Source organism: Alligator sinensis, unplaced genomic scaffold (genome assembly GCF_000455745.1).
Source record: "Alligator sinensis unplaced genomic scaffold, ASM45574v1 scaffold481_1, whole genome shotgun sequence".
NCBI lineage: Eukaryota > Metazoa > Chordata > Crocodylia > Alligatoridae > Alligator > Alligator sinensis.
In genome coordinates, this window is record NW_005842201.1 from 1,053,417 (window position 1) to 1,078,131 (window position 24,715).

Sequence of the window (24,715 nt, forward strand, 5' to 3'; positions counted from 1 at the left end):
TACTTGCTTAATCAGGTACCAAATGATATCTGTCAGCTCTACTTCCGTGTGGTATAATTCTTAAATTCCTCAGAAGAGTTTGCCTTTATAGGGTAACCACTGTTTCTCTTTGTTCATGGGGGAATTGCTGAATTGATGAGGTATGTCTGCTTTTGTAAATACCTAGAAGCATTGTTGGAGAAAAAGACAGGGCTTGCATATTAGTTGTGCCTTATACCCAAAGACCCATTTTTCATAGCTTTGTTGCTGATGTGTTTTTGCAAAAGGGTAAAAATGTACTGTGTTATAATTAGTTTTTCCTGTGCCATTTTCCTCTAAGAGTTGATTCAGTTCTTCTGTTGTGCTCCAAGTTCATATTCTTTTCTTTTTGTTTTTTACAAGGAGGAAAACAATGCCACAAATTGACAAAAAAACAGTGGCCAGGATCAAAAAAGTTTGTTCTATTTTGAAATATATTTCCAGATCTTGGGATGTTTCCCATTTTTAGAATAGGGAGGATGACATTTCTTGTGGTTAGGACACTCGATTGGACCCAGGAGGGTGATTCACAGAAATAAAGTTAAGCACTTATGCTCCTTGCCTAGACAATGGAGGGTTGGGAACCTTCAAAGTGCAGTACAGAGAGCCCAGACACAGAGTAAAAAGATGCTTAGAGCTAACCAATTGGAAAAATAAGCACAAGGGGTGTTTAAAGATGTGCTCTGGGAGTGGGGGGGCAGGGTGTTTTAATTAGAGTGGCTTGGAGAGCAGCTGATATACGTGATGCTGAAGTCTGCTGGGGCACAGTAATTACAGTGCATTGGAACTGCCTCACTGCTAATGTATTGGCACCCAGGGATGTTCTGAGCTCTTGAGTTTTTCTGGAGCTTGGGCTCTAAAGTGCCCATCCTTCTCTGAAGATATAGAACAGTTGGATTAGCTAATACAAGCTGGATTTCTCCAGGGACAAAGCCTTTTATTCTGGGATCCTACAGGCATACAAGCTCATTGTCCCACTTTGGGTTCAGACAGAAGTGCAGCTCCTCGCTGTAACGAGAATGCTTTGCAGGAAGCGTCAGGAGTTATAATGATCTGTTGGAACAAGGTGAAGTTCATGAGGAAGGGGAACCTAGATGCTGGTGGCAAGCCTGTAGCCAGTTTCCCCTAGCAATGCACCCCCCACCCCACGCCAGCCTCCCAGCTGTTTTCAGGATGGGAGGGGGGGAAGGGAGCAGAGGGGGTTCATTCTAGGGGTTCCCTAGCCAGCACTGGAGGATGGGATGGGATGGGTGAATTGGAGCCCTCCCTCCTCAGTGGGGCGGGCGGGGGGGGTGGTTTCCAATACACCCACTCCACTCCCTAGTGGTGGCTGAAAAAAACCCAGGCCAAACTCCCCCTGCTCCTATTCCCCTCTCCCATTCTGAAAACAGCTGAAGGCTGGGAGGCAGCGCAGACACAAGTTAGAGAAGACGCTTTGTTTTGAAATGTCTTCATCTGGCCCCTTATGCAATGAGGGTTCAGATTTTCACCCAACCAGGCATTTTTTAAGTGGTCTTCAGCCATTTATTGTGTTTGTTCACAGCTATAGGCTAGGCTGCTTTCTGCGGCCAGTTCAGGCAAAAATTGTCACTTCTGTCTGTGTCCTTCTTGCACCTGTGTAGTACTCAAGACAATGCTTTTCCCTGGGACAATAGGACTTATCCAAGTTAGGGTTAATCCAAGTTAAAACGGGGCTAATTGAAGTTAACTGTCATTTAAGTTGCATGTGGAAAGGGGCTGTCCTGCTCCCAGGTTCTGATTAATCAGAATCGACTCAAATGAGGCCTTTGTTTTTCAGCCTGAGTATAAATATCTAACTGTGGTGGTTACAGCACTCATCCAGGACTCCCCATCCTACACAAGTTGCCCCACCAGTGCTTTGTGCCATGATACTCCCTTTTGCTCCTTCTCTTTCTGGTACTATGAATCTTGCATTCCTATCTGCCCAGTGCCCTAATTTCACAAAGAGTGGTGGAAAGCTTCCCTACCCAGGCTATTCTGCAGCATGATGGTGAGGACCTGCTTTTGAGAGGTAAGGATATAGACTTGAATCCCCTCAAGACTCCCTCAGTTTAAACTTCAGCAAAGCAAATTTAAATTAAATCTCCAAAAAATGTCCTTAAAATGCCAGTAGGAAAATGGAACAAGATGCTTAAGGAAGCTGTGGTATCTCCTTTTATTAGAGGTTTCCAAGGCTGGAGAGGCATCTGTATGAGACAGGAAGAGTGAATCTTGTATCTGTGCTGAGGCGTGTGACTAGATGACTCCTAAGGTCCCTTCCAGCCCTATAATTATATGATTATAACTCTGGCCAGTGGGCTATTGTATAAAAATTGTGCACCCCCACCCTTCCCCTCCCTCCAAATGCTTTCTCTTTGTTGGCTATGCTCTTGAGTGAAAGGGACCATGACAAAATTAAGCCAGACCACTTTCTTTCATGTGTGGAGCCTACCTTAAGGCTAGGTACAGACATAAGTGATTGGAAACCACTATAAACCTGTAACAGAACTGAAGTTCAGTGCACATAGACTGGTTTCAAAATGGCAAAACACAGTCTAAGATAGACCTGGATCAATTAGGTATCAGACTTAACTGGTTTAAGTTAAATTGTTCTATCAAACTTCTGTACCAGATCATCTGATTCAATGTAGGGCTTTGTCCTCCAGCATCCCAGGCTGCCTTGCAACCCCTCCCCACCCCCCCACTTGCAGGGAAGTGCACTGGAACTTGGCTCACGCCTAGCTCCTTCAGCCAACAACTCAGTGGGTCCCACCTCTGAGCTCTCTGTCAGCCACAGGCAGGATATTGGGGGGAAGGGAGTGGGGCTCACAAGCTTCTGGGTGGAAGTGATGCTGACAGCACACACCACATTTCTGACCTGGGGCTCTGGTCCATGGGGAGGCAGGAGGCAGCCATGCTCTTGCACTTGCAGGGGCAGTGGCTTCTCCTGAGAACTTGGTGCTGACTTTGGGGCAGGGGAAGGAAAACCCTTTGAGTCTTTCCCAGATCTGCTTCAGGGTACAGTCCCAGAGCTAGGATGGATCCAGGACAGGGGGAGGACAATCTGTGCCCTGCTGACCCAGGCCAGGAATGTGGGGTGTGCCATTGGCACTGCCTACCCCCAGTAGCTCATGAGCTCCACTCCCTACCAACCTATTTCCTATTTGGGGCTACCTGCCTCCACCGTGGACAAAGTCCAGGGACCCCCCCTTCCCTCCATGAAAGGATGAGCTTGTGTTCTGGTCACTCCTGAACTAACGTAGTCCATTAGAGAAACACTTGTAAGTTAGTCTGAATTCACGTCAGGCTTTTTGAATATCTGTACCTAGCCAAAGGTCTCTTTGCAGTCCATAAATACAGGCACCCAATGAATATAGATGCTTAAGGAGTGTAGTTACTCTGGCTTGCTTTTGTGCCTAACTTTCACCTAAACCCTCTTTAAGTGGATATAATTTACCATTGGATTTTGCCTGAATTGGAATTGGATTGCCTGAATTTACCATTGGATTCAGCCTCTCCCTTTGTTGTTTATAAATCAGGCATAATTCTTCCCTAACCCAGCACACTATTTTCAGGCTAAATTCATTAATGTGTAATGTTTCTGAGGTGTCTAGATATTGGAGTACTGAGGGTCATATAAGTCCCTACACAAAGAGGGCCAAATCCTGTTTCATCTACTGAATGACTAAAGTAGACATAGATACCTAACGGTGATTTTATTCTAAAATCTATTATGAAGCTAATTTTATAATGCACTGTCATCTTGCCTTTAAGGCAGGGTTATAAAAAAGCAGCGAGGAGCAGGAAGATCCACTCATCTTTTGTCTTCACAGTTTTTTAGGGACTTGAACAAGGTGATTAGGATTACACTTAGGTGCCTAACTCTACTCATGCAGGTGGAACAGAATCTGACTCTCATCATATATTTTTCAAACACACAGAATTTTTTAAGACAAGATTTTTTTTTTTTTTAACTGTGACTACTCTACAGTAATTCAACTTTCAGTTCACTGTTATGAAAGTTTAATCAGGTCTATTCAGTTATATTACTGAGAGATTAATGCAAATAAAGTAACTTCTGCTGTGATGAACAGCCTCCCCCCACCCCCACCCCCACAAGTATCCACTACAGAGAAACCTCTGGCCTACTATATATAAGGAGCCTTTAAGGAGTCCTTAAAATAAGGAAACAGGAGACTTTAATGAGGTTTTAAAGAATTCAGGGAGAATAAAAAAAGCCTTTCTTCATTAATTGTAGTAACTTATTTAACAGGATAAGATCAACAACACGCATATCTGAGCAAAGCAGTCTATTACTTTATTTACATAAAAGATAGCTGCAAACACTGGGCACAGATTGCAGATGAGAGAAAGATGTAAATGTAGCCAATGTTCAGAGATACAGTATCGTATTTGGTGGCATCTCCTTCTTTTCCATGCTTATATCTCTGCTCATGAAAGTGATGGGCTTTATCTGACTCTTGGTTCTCTTGGTATTACATTCATTTATAATGTTCATGGTATGATAATTCTGCAAAGTTGTTTGTTTTTATTGTTTGTCTCTTTTAAAAAAAATAGAGCTGTCTGGAAAAAACAAAATGATCCTGTCCATGTGTTGTTCCCTTTTAGTGAATTGCCTGGCACAGTGATTTTCAACCAGGGTGCTGCAGCACCCTAGGATGCCTCGGGTTTCATTCAGAGGTGTGGCAGGGTGCCACATAATGTTAGCACTGTCAAATGTGCTAACATGATTCAGAAGATAAACCCAGTACAAAAGCAAGTTTCCTTGGGGATAATAACAGTGGCACAAATTTGTCCCCGGGCATGCCCCTGCATGCATGCTCTGGTGTGCCACAAATTGCCCCAGGTGGGGTAGAGGAGGCTGGGGCCAACACCTAGGCGGGCCCCAGCAGCCTTACTCAGGGTCCTGGGGGCCTCCCCAGGGCTCCAGCGGTGGTGATCTGGGCATGCAGAGTCTGGCTGGCAGACAAAGTGTGGCTCTGGTGGCCAGGTTCCAATTAGGGACCATGCACACTGCAGTCATGTGTGCCACCCCACTTTTTGGTGTGGCATGGGTTTTTTTCACAACAGGATCTCCCAGTGTCAAAAAGAACCTACTGTGCTGCAAACTAACAGTGCGATAAACACATGCACATGTGGCACATGTGGTTTGGGGCACTGCAGATGGGTTTGTGAATCTGCAAACCACACGTGCATGCTCCTGGGGACATGCCCAAAGATTTTAAATAGCACTGTGTAGTGTTAAAGGCATTCTGATCTGTTGTGGTCTTTCAGAGTTCTTTGCAACAGAAAAAAAAAATCTATTATTTTTCCATGGTCAAAAAACGAGTGAAAACTAAAAGCTGACATTTTCAAAAGGCACCTTGAGTCTAATGAGGGAGCCTTGAGTCTAAAAAGATTGATAACCATTGGCTGAGAATTCAGTTGGGTAATTCTTATGGATTTTAGTGGGAGCAGGAGGGCTAAACCACCACTTGGCATATAACTTTATATTCCTAGAGCTAGTTGCTCTGTATGTGCTAGGTAATACAAACAACAGAATGAAGAAAATCCTAAGTAAGTTTGATTTACCTGTACCACTACTGTTGTTTACCGTGGCTAAAACTGCAGTGTGTTTGTGCAGCTAACTAAGAGGTCAGAGATCAGATCCAGATCCAGAATTCAAGAATCTGGAATCAGAAATCTCTGAATATAGTGCAAACATGACTTCTGCAGTGTCCAGAGCTGTTCTTCTATTGAAGAACATGTGCTGCTTAAGTGGCAGCTGCATGAGCTGGTGTTAAAATCTGGTGCTTGGTATAGTCCTGAGAACATACTGTGGACTTTGAGTGAGCAGAGGGCAAACAAACAAAATATGACTGAACAGGCCAAATGAATTTAGGATACTGTTCAATCATCTAAGTCCACATGCTATAGCTCTGTCAGTCCAAAGTAAACTCTTTTCACATCTTGCTTTGGAAGCCATTGAGGAGTGTGTCATGGAATCAGTAAGGCAATCTTATGGTTGAAGGCTACTGTGTTATCATTTGCAAGATGTACATGCACTGGTACAGGCTGGGGGCTGACTGGCTGGGCACAAGCTCTGCAGAAAAGGACCTGGGGTTTACAGTGAACAGTAAGCTGAATATAAGCCAGCAGTGTGCCCTTGTTGCCAAGAAGGCTAATGGCGTACTGGGCTGCATTGGTAGGTGTGTTGCCAGTAGGTCAATAAAAGTTATTATTCCCCTCTATTTAGCAATGGTGAGGCAACACATGGAGTACTGTGTTCAGTGTTACCCCCCCCCCCCCAAGGATGTGTACAAATTGGAGAAAGTCCAGTGGAGGACAACAAAAATGATGAGGGGGGTTGGGGAACATGGTTTATTATAAGGAAAGACTGGGAGAACTGGTCTTATTTAGTCTAGAGAAGAGGAGACTAAGAGGAGACTTAATAGCAGTCTTCAACTACCTGAAGTGGGGTTCAAAAGAGGATGGAGTTAGGCTGTTCTCAGTGGCAGCACATGACAGAACAAGGAGCAATGGTCTCAAGTTGCAGCAAGGGAGGTCTATGTTAGATATTAGGAAGAATTTTCTCACTAGGAAGGCAGTAAAACACTGGAACAGGTGACCTAGAGAGGTGGTAGAAAGTCCATCCTTGGGGGTTTTCAAAACCTGGCTAGACAAAGCTTTGGCTGGGATGATCTAGTTGGGGCTGGTCCTGCTTTGAGCAGGGGTTTGGACTAGATGATCTCCTGAGGTCCCTTCCAACCCTAATTTTTTATGATTCTATGATTCTATGTGAAGATTTTCCATCACCCATTGTGCTATCATTTACATGGCAAAGTCAGTGTAAAATAGGAGTAAAACAATGATGATAACTCAGAATTTAGAGTCTGATTTTCATTTATGTTATAGTCTCTTTATGTAATTCTATCCATTTTAAATACTTTATGCTACCAAAATAGTGTCAAATGTCCTGCATAAATGAATAGCAGGTCCATAATGCTTTACATCTGCCTTACAAAATTTAGTATGCAGGACAATGGGAAATCTAGCCTTTGGTGGCATGGCCTGTAATCTAGTTTGCTGGCCACTGGAGAATGGGTAGGTTGAAGTGAGCGTTAATTCATCGTGTACTCCAGGTGGCAAGTGTGTTCTGCTCCTTTAATTGACCGTTAGATGAAATTCAGCCCTTTGACTGGGCTCCAAAAGACCTATGATCCCTTATTTTTCGACTAAAAATATAAGTAGGTCTTAACGGGGCACAGGTATTGTGCTGAGCCTTTAAGCAAGAGCAGAGAGTGAGTGCTGTACCAGACAACCCAAAGGTAGATTCAAGGTGCATTAGCTATTGTATTCACTGCCCTTCTATATGGAAATTAGTTGATAATGTCATAACCATTGATCATGACAATTAAACAAAGGCAACCAAAGATGGTGGCAATAACTGGTGTGCTCAATGGCAAAGGCAACAAAAATAAAATTCAAAATGACTGGAAGGATGCTGGGTTTAAGTGATTAAATGAGTTCCAAGAAATGGCCATAATGCATGAGCAGGTATTAAAATCCTGAAGTGTTTATACATGAAAATGTTGGATAAAGTGATAGAAAGTTAAACTTATTCCTGTAAAAATGTACAAAATGGAAGGGGTATGACCTCAAATTCTCTGGTCTTCCCTCCCTCCTCAGCGCTGGCCTCTGTATATTCTTCACATATCCATGTATAGCTCCATGTAGACATGCTAAAGAGTCCTATCTGACAATATAAAGAAAGTGGTTTCCTTCTCATTTGCCTAGTTGGTTTTAGCATCATCATGATGTCATACTGTACAGGGTATTAATGATTTAAGCATCCAGAATCCTTGGCTATTTTTACTTACTGATCATAACAGATACTGTGTTCACATTAGGATTGAAAGAGCAGCGTCCTTTTCCCGATTCACACTTAGAGTCAATCTTGAAGACTTGCTCCTGTAACATAGACACATACATCATGTCTAATTCTAAGAAAGCTTTGGAACTTAAAATTAATCCCTCAAGGAGTTTTTGTTTTGGCTTTTTCAACTAACAGTCTCAATAATGCTCAGCATTGTTGTTGGGTTTTGTTTACTCCATGCAATAAAACTGTTATGATTAGTTTTCATTACTATTTTAGAATATATATTTTTAGTTATGCCTGATTAATTTTCACTCATTTCAAATTCTAGGACTTTCTTAGATGTAAGCAGTTTCTACCTACCTTGGTTGAGTTATGTTATCTGACAAAACCAACACCAAGTTTATTTGTATGTAACAATGCCACAGTGGTTTTGTTCCTGTACTTAGTAGGCATGTCTACACCTGCATTTATGCCAGCTTAACTTTACTGTAAATACAGTAAATAACTGCAGTAAGTGGGACTGGGCTGGCATCTACATGTGCAGGCATTAAAGTGCATTAATGCTGTGTGGTCTGACTTGGGTCTAAAGTCAGTTCCAAGTCAGTGCACACACTATGCAGGTATCAAATTTACGCTCAAGTTGATGTAATTGCCATATTTACTGCACAGTATGGGTGTGCACGTGTACGTAAGCAGTAATTTTGGTTACTGTGCAGTAAATGTGCATGTGTAGACATGTCTAGTGAATGTCTGCTGATGATTAGAACTATATTTCAGCTAAACACATTTGCAATATAATTTCCCTCAGAATAATAACTCCCATAAAAAATTAATTAGATATTTGCCAGCCCCTCAGTCATCCAAAAGAAATCCTAAAGTATGCTCATCCACTTGAGAGCATCGTTTTTGTTTTTTTTTACACTCAACAGTCAATATCATAATAGTAGATGTTTTATCAATATAAAAAAAATTGGTGGATGTTTCTTGCTGTGGTAAGAGACTTAGGAAACTTGATTAGATGATGCATGATTTTTGTATATGCTCCACACAATAGTTTAATTAAAAATGGGTGAGGTGCCTAGAAGAGAGTGCCTTGAACAAAGGCAGTCTGTTCTAGCCCAGCAATTTCTGATTCTATTACAGCATAAAACATAGTTCTCAAAAGCTCATAAGAAAACCAATACAAATGAGTTTACATGATGTTGATCTCATTTCAGTGGAAACAAGATGGGGCCAGAAATTCATTACACCCTCTTTTGCTAATAAGACAAATCATCCTGTTACTGGTGTTTTCTCTTATTAGCGAGACAGGATGTAAAGAGGATGTTGGGGCAATCCAAACCATTTATTGTTACTTCATATATATATTTATTATTATTTTAATTCCATTTTAATTTAATTTAATTCTATACAGCTTTATCTATCCATCCCATTAGCTATATCCACTAAACATTTTAATCATAAATGCATCTCTTTATTTTCACAGTGTTTTAATGAATATGCAGTTTGATATGTATTCATATGCGCTATATATATATATTTGAAATAAGATATTGTTATTTTTCCTTATTGTGTGTTCAATAATTACACACTTAACAAATGTACTGGCAGAACCACTAGAACCATATTAGTTTTATATAGTTATGAAACTAATTTTTGCTAATTTATAATTCATTCACATAGCTGTACTATTTGGTGCTTCTTGCAGATACTCTGACACAAGGGCATACTTGGTTCAGTTAACAGTACTCAGATTGTGCAGTTCATTAGCTGTTGTTCCTCACTCACTTGCAGAGAAGAGCCCAAACAAGGTCTTTATTTTATGAGGTCAAGCGGAGCATTTGTTCCTGGTTTGCAAAGAGCAATTTCCATTAGCTGAGTTGCCAAGATACAGGATCAGAAGATGAAGCAAAAACATTTTTTTTACAAACTTTACTTCAGAGAAGAGGATTTAACTAAAGATGGCAAAGTTCTGCTTCTCCAGTATGGATGCCCTCTTAGTGCAATTGTGCAGCAGCCAAGAGAAAAAGCAGATCTGCTAGGCTCTGGTTCTGACTGTCATGCTGGATGGTTCTTTATATAACTTCCAGGGACAAAACAGTCATGCTTCTTTAAAACAGCAATTTTGCACCTGTGAAAATGGCATCACATTTGTAGGCAACACTGACATATTTGAGATGAAATAATAACATCTACTGTTTTTGAAAAGTTAAAAAAAGCAATTTCTCACTAGTTCTACCAGCACTTTATAATCCCTCACTCTCCTCTCCTAATTAGGCCTGCATGCATATATGCAATACACATGAAGGGATTTATTTTATTTCCGATCTGTACTCTGTGCTATTGTTGGTCTGTACAGTAATAACTTTGAGAGCACAATGCCTACAGTCAAGTGTCTGACAAACTCCAGACATCGGAAACAGCAGTTTATTTAATCAATTGATCATAGGCATGCACTTACAGAGATAGGCTAAATGAAACCAATTTTGTTCTTCCCAGATATATGTCCTTATTTCTAACTGAAGAATCTTAGCATCTTGCTTCATCTAGAAAAAGTCTTATTTCTCTTTAAAAGTTAAATCACAGCTATGACAAAATTTTAAAAAACCTAGTGACCTTCAAAATGTCTATAGGATATAGCCCCAGCACTCATGTTTTCTTTTTTTTTTTTAAAGGATATTATATCGATTCTTTCCCAAATGAGAACATTTTCAACTTTGAATTTAATTTCCTGATAAAAATTAATGCAGAGTAATATAATTAGGTAAAGTAACTGAGAGTTGCTGAGTTGAGAGCAGGGGAACAGAATGCTTCTAGTGCCGAGAGAAATGGATTACTCTGTGATACAGGGGAGGGATGTACTCATTCCACTGCTCCGTTTGCCTGTGATCCTGTACGCAGGGTCCAGAAACCCCAATGATGCAAACTGCACTACGAGTTGGACTGCAGTGATTCAGCCCACAAGGGGCCTGAGACCTAGTTAGCGCTCTTTCCAAAATGGTTGGGATCTCTCCAAGTAGGGTGGCCAGGAGAGACACTTATTTATCATTCTTCCTGGCAGTCCCTATTTCTAGGCTGGGCACTGGCCAGAATGGACAATACAATCCTACTCCCATTAAAATCAGTGGCCAGGCTGATCATAGTCTTGGAACCTGAAGTCCTCCTGCTACAATCTTGATAATGCATTTAAAGCTACCTTCCCATGGTCATAAAATTCCAGGTTAGCACCATCTGCTCTTCCCCTTCAACACAGCTACTTCCCCACGTTCAAAAAAACCATGTGAACGTTACTGTGCCTGCAGGAGTAAATCTGAGCCAGATACCACAGCAGAGTCAGAACTCAGACAAGTGCTTTCTTTTCTCATTCTGCCTGCCCAATTTATTACCTATTTGTATTTGCAATGAAACAAACATTTCATATATGAATCATGACCCCTGGAAAATACATTTATGAAACATCTGGGACTTTACATGTTTAGCCAACATAATGAAACAGAAGGCAGACAAAGTAGGTCAGGTAATAGTTTAAGAGTCTGCTCTTCAGAAGAAATGTTTTGGCCATTCACTATACTGTACAGTAAATGGTGAATGATTTCAGTTGTGGGGCAAGTAACATCTAGTCAGCCAAGTGAGGCCTGGAAGATAGGGGAGACCTTTTTCATAAGTAAATAAATATGTGAATAATTTTAACTTGATTTGTAAATGGATTGTAAATATTACGGGATAATGTACAAAAAGCCTTCATAATATTGCACAAAAACTTAACCTCTTAATTTTTTATCAATGAATAATGAACCTCTTTGCCTCTTGGGAAAAAAGTTTAGCTGTGTTGTAAACTTCTATGAAGATAAACATATTTACACAAGCCCTACAAGCTTCATTAATAAGCAGACCCTGCAGTATTTACTCAGGCCAAATGTCCTCTGAAGGGCTAAGTACAGACATTCAAAAAGCCCAAGCTTGAATTGATTCCAGCTTTGCAGGCTAGCCTAACCTGTGTAGAACTGATTTGCAAGCGAATTTGAACCAATCTGCAAGACTTTCGATTCCAGAAATGCAGCCACATACCTGCAGTGGCTCAGACTAGAAGATAGTGGGGTGCTAAAGGGAGCCCTCCCTTCCCTTCAGCAGCAGCCATAAGGCTGAAGGAAAGCTAACTTGGGGGCAGGGGCAGCTTGGGTGTGCCTGGAGAGTGAAGGGGAAAGCAGCCCCTGCCTGGGGGCAGTAATCAGACACTGCTAGGGCTAGCTTTGGCCACGTCCCCTGCTGTGCAAGCTGCCAGTGGGGTGGAAAGCCAGACAGACCTCAGCTGGGGTCCCTGTGCTGGTGGGAAAGAGGGGAGATGGGGAATTTAATCCTTGTCCCTCCCCTCCTTTGCCTGAGGGTCTGCCCAGGCAAGCTCTGGCCATGCCCTTTGCTACACAAATGAAGAGCAGGGGGGAAAGTCGGGCAGACTTGGGCTCGGGTTCCCATGCCCATGCCCAAGAGTGGGGGTGGGGGGATTAATTCCCCTCCCTGCTCCCACTTCGCTGGAGGCTGCTGCCCGGCTCGTCTCTGGCTATGCCCCACACTACACAAGTGGCCTGTGATGTGGAAAGCAAGGCAGACCCTGGCTAGGGTCCCCATGCCAGTGGGAGAGTGGGGAGAAAGGTGGTATAATCTCCTTCCCTGCCCTCCTTCTCCTTCCCTGCTGCTTGGGTGGGCTCTAGCCACACTGCCCTCCCCTCCCCCACTGCTAGAGCATAAGCAGGGGAGAAAGCTGGGCGGGCCTGGACTGGGGTCCCATGTGGATGGGAGAGGGGGGCAGAGTGTGGGGGGGTTAATCCGCCTCTTTCTGCCTAAACCTGCTGGCCCATGACCCCCCACCCCCTCCACTCCAATGGGGAAAAGTCTGGTAGGGGCTGTTCCACCTTGCTAGGCAGATCAGGCACATCCCCAGATGGGTTTCCCACCCCACCCTCTTGCCAGCCAGCCCCCAATGCTCCAGCTAGAAACCAGAGGGGCGGGGCCAATCCTGCTCTTCTTGATCAGACAGCCCAGCCCAGCCCAGGGCTGCAAAGCATGCTAAGATGCTGGGGGACTGTGAGTTAACTTGAACCAGGAAGGGGTCTGGGACAGAAGTTCCATAAACCGGTTTGACCTAAATCAGTTAACTCTGATACTACATTCAACCGGGTTTATCTTAAACCAGTTTTGGCTATTTTGAAATGTGCACTGCTTTATGTGCACTGAACTTCTGTTCTGTTACAGGTTTAAACCAGTTTCTGATCATTTAAACTGCTTTATGTGTAACTCATGTCCCTAATCTAAATGAAAGTTTTACAGAAATAGGAATTGCAGCCTAAGGACTTTAGGTTTCAAGCCTACAAATACCTACATCTGGCCTGACCTTCACGGGCAGTCAATCTCATCAAATAAGTGATTGAACAACTGAGGCCTACATTCAATCATTTCCCTCCCCACCACAACTGGCTCCTTTTCTCTCCAAAGTTTCCCTAAAATTTTGTATCATTAACAAGAACTGAATTAACCAGTTAAAATAAAATGCATGTTTGTTTTGTTTGTTTTTCTTTGAGACAAAATTTATGAAAATATTTTCCAACATTTTCAGTTATGTTTCTTAGTAGGCACTGAGAATGGAAACAGAAGTGTCAGTAAACCATGAACACGGCTGTATTTATGCTATATCTATATTAAACCAATGCCAAAAGATCTCTAGTCCTGATTTTACAGACTCAAAGTTTGAATGAAGTGTGAGTAACTACATTTGTTCAACAATAACATCTACACAGAAATAAGAGGAGAATAATTTACAAAACTTACCTCAGACCTGCGCCCTCTATTGGCATATGTACATACTGGGCTGAAGGCACCACTGCCACATACATACAGATGCGTGCGATTGAAGGTCTGAATCACGCGCACAAAATTTCCGCAGCCATGCTGTTGGGGGAGAAAAAGATTTACTAAGCATTCACACAACTCTTGTTAGATGTTGAGGGTGCTAAGGGTTATGAATAGCTGGTAGTGTTAATATAGTTCTCATCAACTTATTTGTTTAAATATGCTTGTTGCAGTAAGTCACGTTGATTAAGATGAAGTCCCTCATTCTTTCTTTCTAATTCCTTGTACTACGTCAAATCCTTGATCTCTTCCTAGGATTTTCCATCAACAGCTTCATGCAGAGGTTCTTGGTGGGCACTAGAAGAGGGACACAGTGCTCTTGTTCTCACCTGAGGATTGTCATAGCTTCTATGGACCGGGCATTTTAGCTAGCTGCCTTTTCCCCCAGCCTGTTCCTCTCTTAGGATACCCATGACTGGGCAGCAGAAGTATGCAGTGTAAAGAGAGAAAAAAAATGCCTATGCTGTTGTTCCATAGCTTGTCCCCCTTGCTCAGGGAGCCACAGCATTTCAACAGTATTGGGGGTTATCCACTTAAGGAACCTGATCATTTACTATATAGGCTTTGGGGTAACTTCCATTGCCCTAGATAGGAGCCATACATATGTTGCATGGGAAGAATCAGGACCCTTTGAGAAGCAGGCATTTACCCTCAGTCTTCAGTGCCTTTAGCAACGTCTCTGAAAAGATGCCTCTTCCCCTTTTACAGATTTTCTCTTAAACACCAGCAATTCAGAGGTGGAGGAGGTTGAGGGAGGGGTGGGGGGGGGGGGGGGCGCCCTGCAGGCCATATAATTTGTCTAGACAGTTTTCCTCCAAAATATTAAGAGCTTGAGTTGCTCATAACACAAGCAATCTCCCATGGATATGAAATGCTGCTTCACACCGAAAACCTGCTCTTCCATTTTCAAAGCAGTGTACACAAAGAAAATGTAAACCGAAGGTCCATGTTACTCAGTATGCTCTCCCATTCTCCTCCTAACATGCCCTTCCCCTCAATCTTCCTTTCTTGACACTGATCAGCTGCTGCTTCATTTTAGGTTATACACACAGATGTTTCTTCTCCAGAATTTCACTTATCAGGAGCCTGGCCCTGCCTTCATATTCAACTGCACAATGTCCGCTCAAGTCAGTAAGAGTTGTACGTGTGTAATAAGCTCAGTGAAGCAACCTAGGCCATCCATCACTCGCCTTCCAGTCAATGGAGTTAATCCTTCCTCAATAAACTGAACATTTTATTTATATCTGTAGACATTCACATTTTTAATTCAATATATAATGGTGCTGTGGTATGACACCTGTTTATAAAGGCACCTGAAAAGTGGCTATGCAACTGTCAGTAGTTCCACATTGGCAAAAAGATGCTTCCTCATTAAGTAACCTGGACAGCATAGAAATGTGTTAACCCGTCACATTTATTTATTTTTTTTACTTTTAAGAGGCATTTATTCCAGGGAGGGTGACAAATCGGGGCCAGTAAAGAGCATGTACAGGTTGGCCCAAATATCTAGGCCTCATGGACAAGGCCTGGGCTCATGACCTGCAAGGCCTGCCCGTACACTCTAGACTTAAAAATAACACACAAAAAAAACCATAACTCGTCACATTAGATGGGCTATTTTCTGGGTGCCTGGTCAAAAATGCAGTATTTCCCTAGAGCTGAGAGTTTTCCTGGAGTCCTTCATTTTCTCTACATTCAATAATCACTGCTGTGCTCAAAAACAGCTTTGCTTCAGGGTAATACACTCAAAATCAAAGTCAGATCCATGTTGGAAATGGTTATTTATCCTTTGGGCAGAGAAAAGGTAAGGGGCTAACCAAAGATGTATACCTAGCCCACACATACTACGTAACCTCATGCCAGAGGGAAGAATGCTGCTTTTATGTCTGCTCTATGAGGTGACAGGAAGATTTTCTGGCTCAGGTTATAAAATTTGGCTTTGTATCAGTGTTCTTAGATGTTAATGCTTGTCTCACTGGCTGGGGCCAGCAAGATAGACAGAAACATTCTTTTGATCCCTTGCCCATATCTAACATTTTCCAGTGTTCTGCCACTGAACTCCCTATCGTTTGATAAATGATTAATTTGGCACTTCTTCAGTCCCAACCATTCCAAGGCAGGGCATTGCAATTGCACACCTTTAAAAGAAACAGATAAATAAATCAATAACGTTTTGCATCCTAAAGAAATTCACTAGCTTTTATCTTTCAATATCTTATTTTCCCTTTTCTGCTCTTGTGCTCCATTTTTTTTTAAATCAGACTTGTTTGAGATTAGATGATAGCACAAAGACAGCACTAGGTAGGAATGCAAACAATCTGTTTGTCAAGGCTGATAATTGTTTAGCATCATCTCATGTGTTACTAAGCACGTCTCTTGCAGTTCATATCAGTAGTCAGACAATCAGAGTGAAGCTTTGGGAATCTTAATCTCCTTTGACAAGAATTACACTTGACTGTTTTCATCATATACAGCTGATTGTGTGGAGTGCTACATTCTTCTAACTTCTCCTTCTACATTTCTCCTTTGATCTTCAGTGTACTCCGCTAAGTGCAAACTTGTTTACCATTTACTTCCGGTGACATGAATTTAACTTTTACTCTAATATACCTGACAGAATATTTTTTTAAACATTAGTCTTAATTCGTCCTCCACTCCTACCAGATTATTAGGATTTAAATCATAGCAAATGCTACTAAAACTGAATTGTAGATTGCAAATACTAGCATTGCTTTTTTCCCCATTGCATTTGATGATTGATTTTTAGAATAAACCCATCACTAACTTCAAAAGAATGAAGATCTAGCCCTTTAAATTGTTTTATTTAGCATTTTAAGGCTTTTTAACCCATAAGGATACATACTGTTAGGGTCAATGTTTCTATCTGTTCTGACAGATTCACAGAAGTTTAGGGCTGGAAGGGACCTTATGAAATCATCGGGTCCAGCCCTTCCGCTCTAGGCAGGAAAGACTGCTGGGGTCAAATAATGCCAGGATGGTGTATGTCCAGTCTCCCTTTGAAGATCTCCAGGGTAGGTGCCTGCAACACCTGCACTGGGAGTCTATTCCAGAGTCTGGTCACATGAACCATAAAGAAGTTTTTCCTTATACCCAGTCTGAAACCTTCTTCTAGGAGTTTATGACTTCCTCCTGGTTTTCTCCTGCAGTGCTTTGGTGAATAGTTGTTTGCCTAGCCCCTGATGCTCTCCCCTGAAATATTTGTGAACTGCCACCAAATCACCCTGAAGTTTTCTCTTTTCTAAGATGAACAGTCCCATATCTGTCAGCCTTTCCTCATATGGCTTGCTCTTCAGGCCTCTAATCATACGGGTAGCTATTCTCTGGACTCTCTCAAGCTTCTCCACATCCTTCTTGAAGTGCGGTGCCCAGAACTGGACACAGTGCTCCAGCTGAGTTAAGTTTCTATTCTTGTACCTGTTATTTTTTATGTACCCTGAACTTCAGGCACAAAAAAGCAGCTGGAATTTTATCTGGGTGCAAATGAAAGGCTTAAAGTATTTAGCTACAGAACTGAACCCCTAATTAAATACATCAACAAGTATTTTTAGGTGTAAAAAAGTGGCTATGCTTAGAAATGTGGCCCTCAATGCTAAAGCACCTCAAGATGCCTTCTTGTGATGAAATGCTATAGAAGTTTCACTCTTGAGAAATCAAATTTAAAAGAAGCTTCTTGGGGAATGGGGCAGGGAGAGATTTATTAGGGTCCCGTCCCTCTCCCCCTTCAATAGAGCACGTATTTTAGATATTGCCTCCTGGCCAAAGCTCCCATATTCAGATGTATTCTTGCTACAAAACGACCAAGCAAACAAACACCAACAACAGTCACTGTATGTTTGGAGGCCTGAATAAGACTGCTGGGATTTCTACATTAAAAACTACAGCAAAACCCAGCACTTAAACCATTTTATAACTCTCAGTTCAAATGTGATCACCTACTACTTTCCATGATGTATTTTCTATGTTTCATGCAATTTAACAAACTAATAAATCCAGGCTCTTACCTACTGTAGTACTAGTGACATCAAGAAGTATTCTAGTATAGTTGGCTATACAGAATCCTTAAGAAAATCCACATTTTTCATTGTGATAATTATCTGGAAAGGAAACTCGAATATGCTGCCATAACAACCTTAATTTAATTATTTTTAAAGAATCATTCAATTGTCATGGAGCACTGGATTAAATTATTTTCCAAGGTTTTATAGCAAAGGCTACATTATGCTTCAGCAGTCAAACATTGTGTTTTCCTTTTTGATAAATCAAAATTACATTGAATAGCAGTAGATGTAGGAAAGACATAAATCTACTGTAATATGGATTTAGTTGACTTATTGTAATATGGAAGTACAGGAAACTAGAATTTCATGTCACTAGCCATGGACAATTGACTTGAAGAAATGGCCAGTTAATAAAGTAAAATCACTGGGTCTGCTCCAGATATCTTTGAAACAAAGGGGAGTTGTCTTACTTCATGAATGGATCATGCTCATTATTTCCAAAAGCATATTATGCTCATGGTTACATGTCTAGGTATGATCCAGGATTTACATAAGCATGGTGGCATGACTTGAAGACCATTACAATTACTGAAAAGGCTCCCTTTGATTTCACTTATCTTTGGATCAAAACCAGAATGAAAAGAAAAAATGACTAGCTTTCTCTGAAAGAGGGCTGTTGAGAAAATTATAATGTTTCTGTTTCAGATTAGCAACTTTAATACTTAAACATCTTTTTTTGTGGGAAAACAATCGTGTCTGAAGACATAATATAATGGAAAACTGGATCATTTCATTTTAAAAGGGGTTAAAGGTATGGCACTACTCCATTGACTAACATTGACAAGAATAATAAATGTTGTTTACAAGCAAATGCTCTATTTTTCATCACTTAAAATTTCTACATCTGTATGAAAAGTGCAAGTTTATATAGACCTTGGTATCTGACCTTGTAATTCAATCATTCTGGGAGGCATCTCTATCCAAACACTTCCCTACTGAACCCAGGATCTGCACACACCTGACTGCAGAACTTCTGCCTTAGTTTACAACTGCTAAATATGGAACCAATGGAAGACCTATACATCATTAGTTTTCATTTTACACATGTAGTTATAGTGGCTAAGCACAAACAGTCAAAGAGCCTGAGGATGAATTGATTCAGTCTTTGCAGGTTATTCTAAATTGCAAAGATTGAATCAATAAGCAAATGAACAGACATTCACTTTTGATTCAGGAAATGTGGTTGCATGCCTCCAGTTGTTTAAGCAAGAAGATGCAGGGAGAGTGGGGTGCTAAAGCATGGTTCTCTGGCATATAGCCAGCATGGGCTATGTGTTCACTTCCTCTTACTGTTGCCCCTGAGATCTCTGGGATTTGCAGTCCACATACGCAGCAGCAGGACTCTGCAGGGTTGCTCATCACTTCCTCTTTCTGCTACTGGGTGTCTCTGGGATTTGTAGTCCACAGTAAGAGCCAGCAGTAAGCCGGCAGGGCAGGGCAGATCTGTACTTGGGGGAAGGGAAGTTTAACCCTGTCCCTGACCCCAGACCCGCGGGTGGGGTTTGCCTGGTGGGGCAGTGAGCCAGCCCTCACTGCTCCAGTTAGGAAGCAGAGAGGTGGGGCCAGCCCTGCTCTCTGGAACAGGCAGCATAGCCCAGCCCAGCACTGAAAAAGCATTCCAGGGGACTGGGATTTAATTTGAACCAGGAAGGGGACAGAAGTGTCATTGACTGGTTTGACCTAAATCAGTTAAGACTGTTACTATATTCAACCAGGTTTATCTTAAACCAGTTTCAGTCATGTTGAAACTGGTTTATGTGCACTGAACTTCTGTTCTGTTACAAGTTTAAACCAATTTCTGATCACTTAAATTAGTTTATGTGTAGCTTCTGTCCCTAGCCAGTGTGTCACATTTACCTGTTTTAATGTAATAATGCTAATTCTCAGATAGCTGCACAATTCTTTTAAAGAACTCATAAAAGAAGTTTTATGGCCAATGTTGTGTGTGGCTGGAAAGTGAGGATAATCACTACCAGTTTGCAAATAATCTTTCAAAGAGAAGACCATATACTAGGAGCTGGTCCAGACACTTCAATGATCATTAGTTTAGCAGCCCACAATATGCTCCTGAACAGACATATGCATTATTAATGAAATCCATCACTAAAAACATAAATCATAGATCAAGTATTAAGAATAAGCAGTATATTTTTCTAATTGTCTCACACTGCACAATATACCATGCAAATATACTTATTTTTCAAAATTTAACTTTATCAACTTTTGCCTGAAGAACATTTAAAAAGAAAAACAAACACCCCTTGGATTTTGTTTTTGGCTGTTCACAAGGTGCTCTGACTTAATTACCAAATATCTAATTTTTGTGAGTGTTTGTATTTAACTTACTGTAGGATCTTTGCCAGCCATTTTGCACTCTTCAACTTTGTTTGCTGATGCTGGCCAGAAAATCTGTTTGGAAAATAAAATAAAATAAAATAAATATATATTACATAATTTTATTTGAATAAGAAAACAGATGTCTTTTAAGTGTGTCTGAACTCACAAAAATCAACATCTGTACAACCCTTATGCCTTTTAATTGGGCAGCAATTTTTGTTAAGGATTTTCCTATCAAATCAAAGTTAAGAGAATATTTCTAACATCAACCCACCTGTCTTATGAATTAGTTGTATATCACTTTAAATCAACTGTTCTAGAAGAGGCATTTTTAGTTTTAAAGCAGTAGTAAGTGAGTATTTTGTATTTTAAAATGCAATAGATAAAACAGTGGGTGCAATCCTTGTCTGCTATGAATGAGCATAGTCCCCTTGAAGTCAATGGAGACAAGCCAACTAATGGCACCTGAAGATGTGATCCAATTCTCTTTACTCTGATTGAAAGTAAATTAAGCAATCTGGACAAAATAAAAACCTCCCTGAGTGTTTACACTTCTTTGGAATTAGTCCTGAATCAAACCTTCCTGAGATGTGAAATGTCTGGACAAAAGACACATTTTTATTAAAAGTAAAAAAGTCTCTCCCACCAGAGGCCCATCTGGGGAGGGTTTACTGTTAGTTTTTTAGAAGCAGAGGCTTCAGTGCTAGATATTTCATGATAAAGATTGTTTTTGTGTGATTTCCAGATGAATTTAGCAGACTCTGAAGAAAGAGATAGCTTTCAGATAAGCACCTTAACCTCCACATACTCATCTAGACCAGTCTCTAAACTTTCAATATTTTTAGGTTCATCCATTCTTAACTCTGAACTGGTAACAGGAAAGGCAGTAACAGGAAATCACACTTTCAGTTAGCTTAGCCTCATACGGTGAGCAAAGGTTGTGACAATCGGGTTCACATTTATGCATCTTTGCTAGACACGGACATGATTTCAGTAGGTGTTTTAGTGGTAATGAAGCAAGTGAATATCAACAAGAGATTTTGTGAGGTATCACAGTTGGGAGTAATAAAAGAAAAAGAATAAATGGCAATTCAATGTTTCTTATGTCCTGGGCAGCCTAGTAACTGAAATGAGAGGGAAGCAGGTGGTGATGATAATGGAGATGGGACTTAAGAGTGCTTTGTCTGAGAACAAAAATGAGGAATGTCTCACCTCACCGAAGCAAAAGCACAGAAAATTATAAAGCAAACATAACGGATGGTGAAAAAAAAATAGTTCAGAGGACCGGATTCAGCTGGGGGACTTCTTTCATAGGAGAAAATAAAACAAACTTAATCCAAGGTCAGATTCACCTAACTAATTTCTTCCTCATAGAGGTGACATTAAAAAAAAAAATCCTCATGCTTTTTACAGGTTTCTTTTTAAGAAGCAATTGATTTCTTTCAAATCTTTGTGAGCAGTGGAAAATTTCAGGCCAGTCGCCTCATGCAAACTGCTCCTTGTGTTACTAAACCATGCAGATCACTCCAAAACAAGTAGACAGGTCAACCAAAGTACTCTGAATGGCAGTCCTTTGAGTGTGTTTTTCATCTTAGGTTACATATAAAACAAGTACTAACTGTTCGATAAGGTGTGGAGCTGGACTTCTGCCTACTGCTGGGTTAATGCAACACACTTTTTTTTTTCCTTAAAAAGAAAGGCAAGCAGTAAAATGACCTTGGATTCTTGAAGTATTTTTTAAACTTACACTCAGAGGATCCTGGCTTATATTATTAATATTCAAAGATAGAATATGATCTTTGCTGCCCACATAGATCCGGTCCTGATCTTCATCCATTAATAATATCCTGTAGTCCAGGGGATTGTGGGATATTCTGTAATATTCTGAGGTCCTGGTTTCCTGCAGCTCTGTAAGAGTAAGTACCACAAGTTAGTAAATTATTTCAGTTGCTCTCCCTTAAACTGTACCTTATTTGTAATAAAAGACCCTTTGAATACAACTCTGTCTAATAACAGCAGAAAAAAAAAGCCTCTATGTGAACCTATTTGGAAAAAAAAAGGCAGTTGTTGAGTTAAAATCAATTTCCTTTTCCAAGTTTGAGTGCATTGTTCTTGCAGGTTAGTTAACAAGTCACACTCCATAAAGAGTCAAATATTGTTTTATTAATTCACCTAATGAATTCTATTCTTTTAATGGCTATAATTATTTACAGCTTTGGCTTTTAAGGAAGACTGTATATTAAATTAATCAATAGACTTGATACCTTACAAAATTTATGACAGTGCAAGATCAATAAAAATTACATAAACATGTTTTACTTATTTTTTTATTAATACAGGGCTTCATTGAAAATGGATCCCTATATATTTTCAAGGAGAAACCTTTTTTTTATGAAGGGAAATATTTTCCTAATTCCCTTTAGTGAATTTTAGCTCCTTATCACAAATTATATTTAGTTTTAAAGAAATTCTAATTATGAAATCAAACTTATATAGGTCATTTCTCATGTTTAGTTTATGGCTATTGAACAGTGCTATCAGATTTGTTGATTAAACTCAGCTGCTTAGTCACGTAAACCCTGCTCCTGTTGAAGTGAATGGCACTGCTCCAATGACTTCTGTCGTGCAGAACGATACCCATTACAGGACCAGAACAAGCATTTTTCATGTAAGCAACCAGACACCATCTCACCAAAGCCCTTTAGTTTTGTTCTTTTCTGAAGAGATAACTTATATAACAGATTAGCGCCACCCTCCTTGTTTAGCCAATATTTGGTCTCTACTCAGATTATTCTATTTGCAGCAACCAAGAAGGCAATATTCTCAGTAGCTGAGAATAAAAAGCCAAAGCTTAAAGACGCAGAAAATCTCATTAAAAATGTAAATAAGGTTATGCATTGTTCATCGTAGGGCTTTATTTTCACATGTGTTGAATTCAATTCCAATTGAAATCAGTGAAGGCTGCAAAACCAAAACAACTCTGAAAATTAAGCATTCTCAGCCCAGTCCTACAGTCTTTATGCACTCAAATCGGGACAAACTCTTTAAATGCCATGCAAAGTAAGATTTTCATCTGGGATAAAGTTGTTTAACTCCACTGTCTTTATTCGGTCTACACCTGTTTCTCCAAGATAAAGATCTGTTCCACAGACCAGCATTAATGCAATCTCCTATAGGCTGTAACAAAAGTAAGTAAAAATTAAACAAATCTCTGTGATGCAACCAGTCATAGTGAAGCCTATGAGACCTTAAAAAGGCTGGTCTGGAAGTAGGAACTCATATTCTCTTGAAGAACTGTTTTGACAGAAAGTTTTCATCAGCTATAGACTTAACAGCTGTGTCCTCCACATGTGTATTGCTGATAAAAGGATAGGGAATAAACTTTGCAATGCTGTCTTGACACTTATATGTCAGTTTAATTTTCCTCATGTTTAATAAGTAACTTTGGAGAAAATGCAGCTGGCATAGACTGTCATAGCTCCATGGTCTTTAACACAGCTTGGACATCTTACCAATGTATATTAGCCTAATGTATATCCTGAAATATTTTATATATATATACACACACACATACTGTACGTGTGTGTGTGTGTATATGTATAAATATATATATATAAAATCCAATAGTGTTTTATTCAAAAGATAGATTAATAAACAAGGCTCATATTCCTCATTTAACAGTTTAAAAAGTTGGGGTCCTCATTAAAGGAGTATTACAATTTGTTCACCTCATGTGGATTCTACAAATTAATTTTGCTTTCCGTTGAAAAATTCATTCTTTTTCTCTTTTCTTTGGAAAAAAAATATCAAGGCTGCGATTTTTCAAAGGTAACTACTAGGGCTGAATCAAAACCCTCTGAATCGATTCAGAGAGATTCAATGATTCAGACATACACACAGCTTTACACGTTTTTTCTACATACATCAAGGTACCAGGCAGCTCATGAACACTGAGATGGTGGGGCATCCCACAGGAGCGTGGGGCAGTCCTCAAGCAGACAAGGTTCCTTGGGTGAATTTGATATCTTTTATTAGACCAACCCAAATGGTTGGAGAATAGTTATTAAGCAAACTTTCGGGTTCAAAAACCCTTCGTCAGGCTCAGAAAGCTGCAGCAGTTGGTGTGCGCTCTTCCTGGATGGAATGAAAAGTAAAGAAGCCAGGGGCTGGGCTGGGCTGGGGAGTCAGTTGCCAGGCCAATTATAATGTGTCAAAAATCCAATGTCTATGTTTAGTCCCTGATCTCTAGTATCCAGCAGGTTGATGAAATGGAGCTCATAGGCTCGTCTCTGGGAAGTGTTGTGTAAGTTTCCCTTGAGGATCAGGACTGAGAGATTGGAGAGAGAGTGGCCCTCCTGTGAGAAATGTGCCCCCACTGGTAATTGGGTATTTCTGTCTTTGATAGATTTCCGGTGTGCATTCATTCTGGTGCGCAGTTGTTGTTTGGTCTCTCCTACATATCTTCCATCAGGGCATTTGGTGCATTGGATGAGGTATA

General features: G+C 40.5%; 1 protein-coding gene across 1 annotated transcript in view; it reads right to left on the reverse strand.

The window, feature by feature from the left end:
- Positions 1 to 24,715, reverse strand: part of SEMA3C (semaphorin 3C) — a 182,707-nt gene that overhangs the window by 63,946 nt on the left and 94,046 nt on the right. Inside the window, exons 3-6 of the mRNA XM_006026627.3 lie at positions 21,965 to 22,125; positions 20,227 to 20,289; positions 13,721 to 13,840; positions 7,899 to 7,989 (exon numbers count right to left, since the gene is read on the reverse strand). Of these exons, the coding sequence (XP_006026689.1) occupies positions 7,899 to 7,989; positions 13,721 to 13,840; positions 20,227 to 20,289; positions 21,965 to 22,125 (435 nt within the window). The remainder of the gene's footprint in view (positions 1 to 7,898; positions 7,990 to 13,720; positions 13,841 to 20,226; positions 20,290 to 21,964; positions 22,126 to 24,715) is intronic.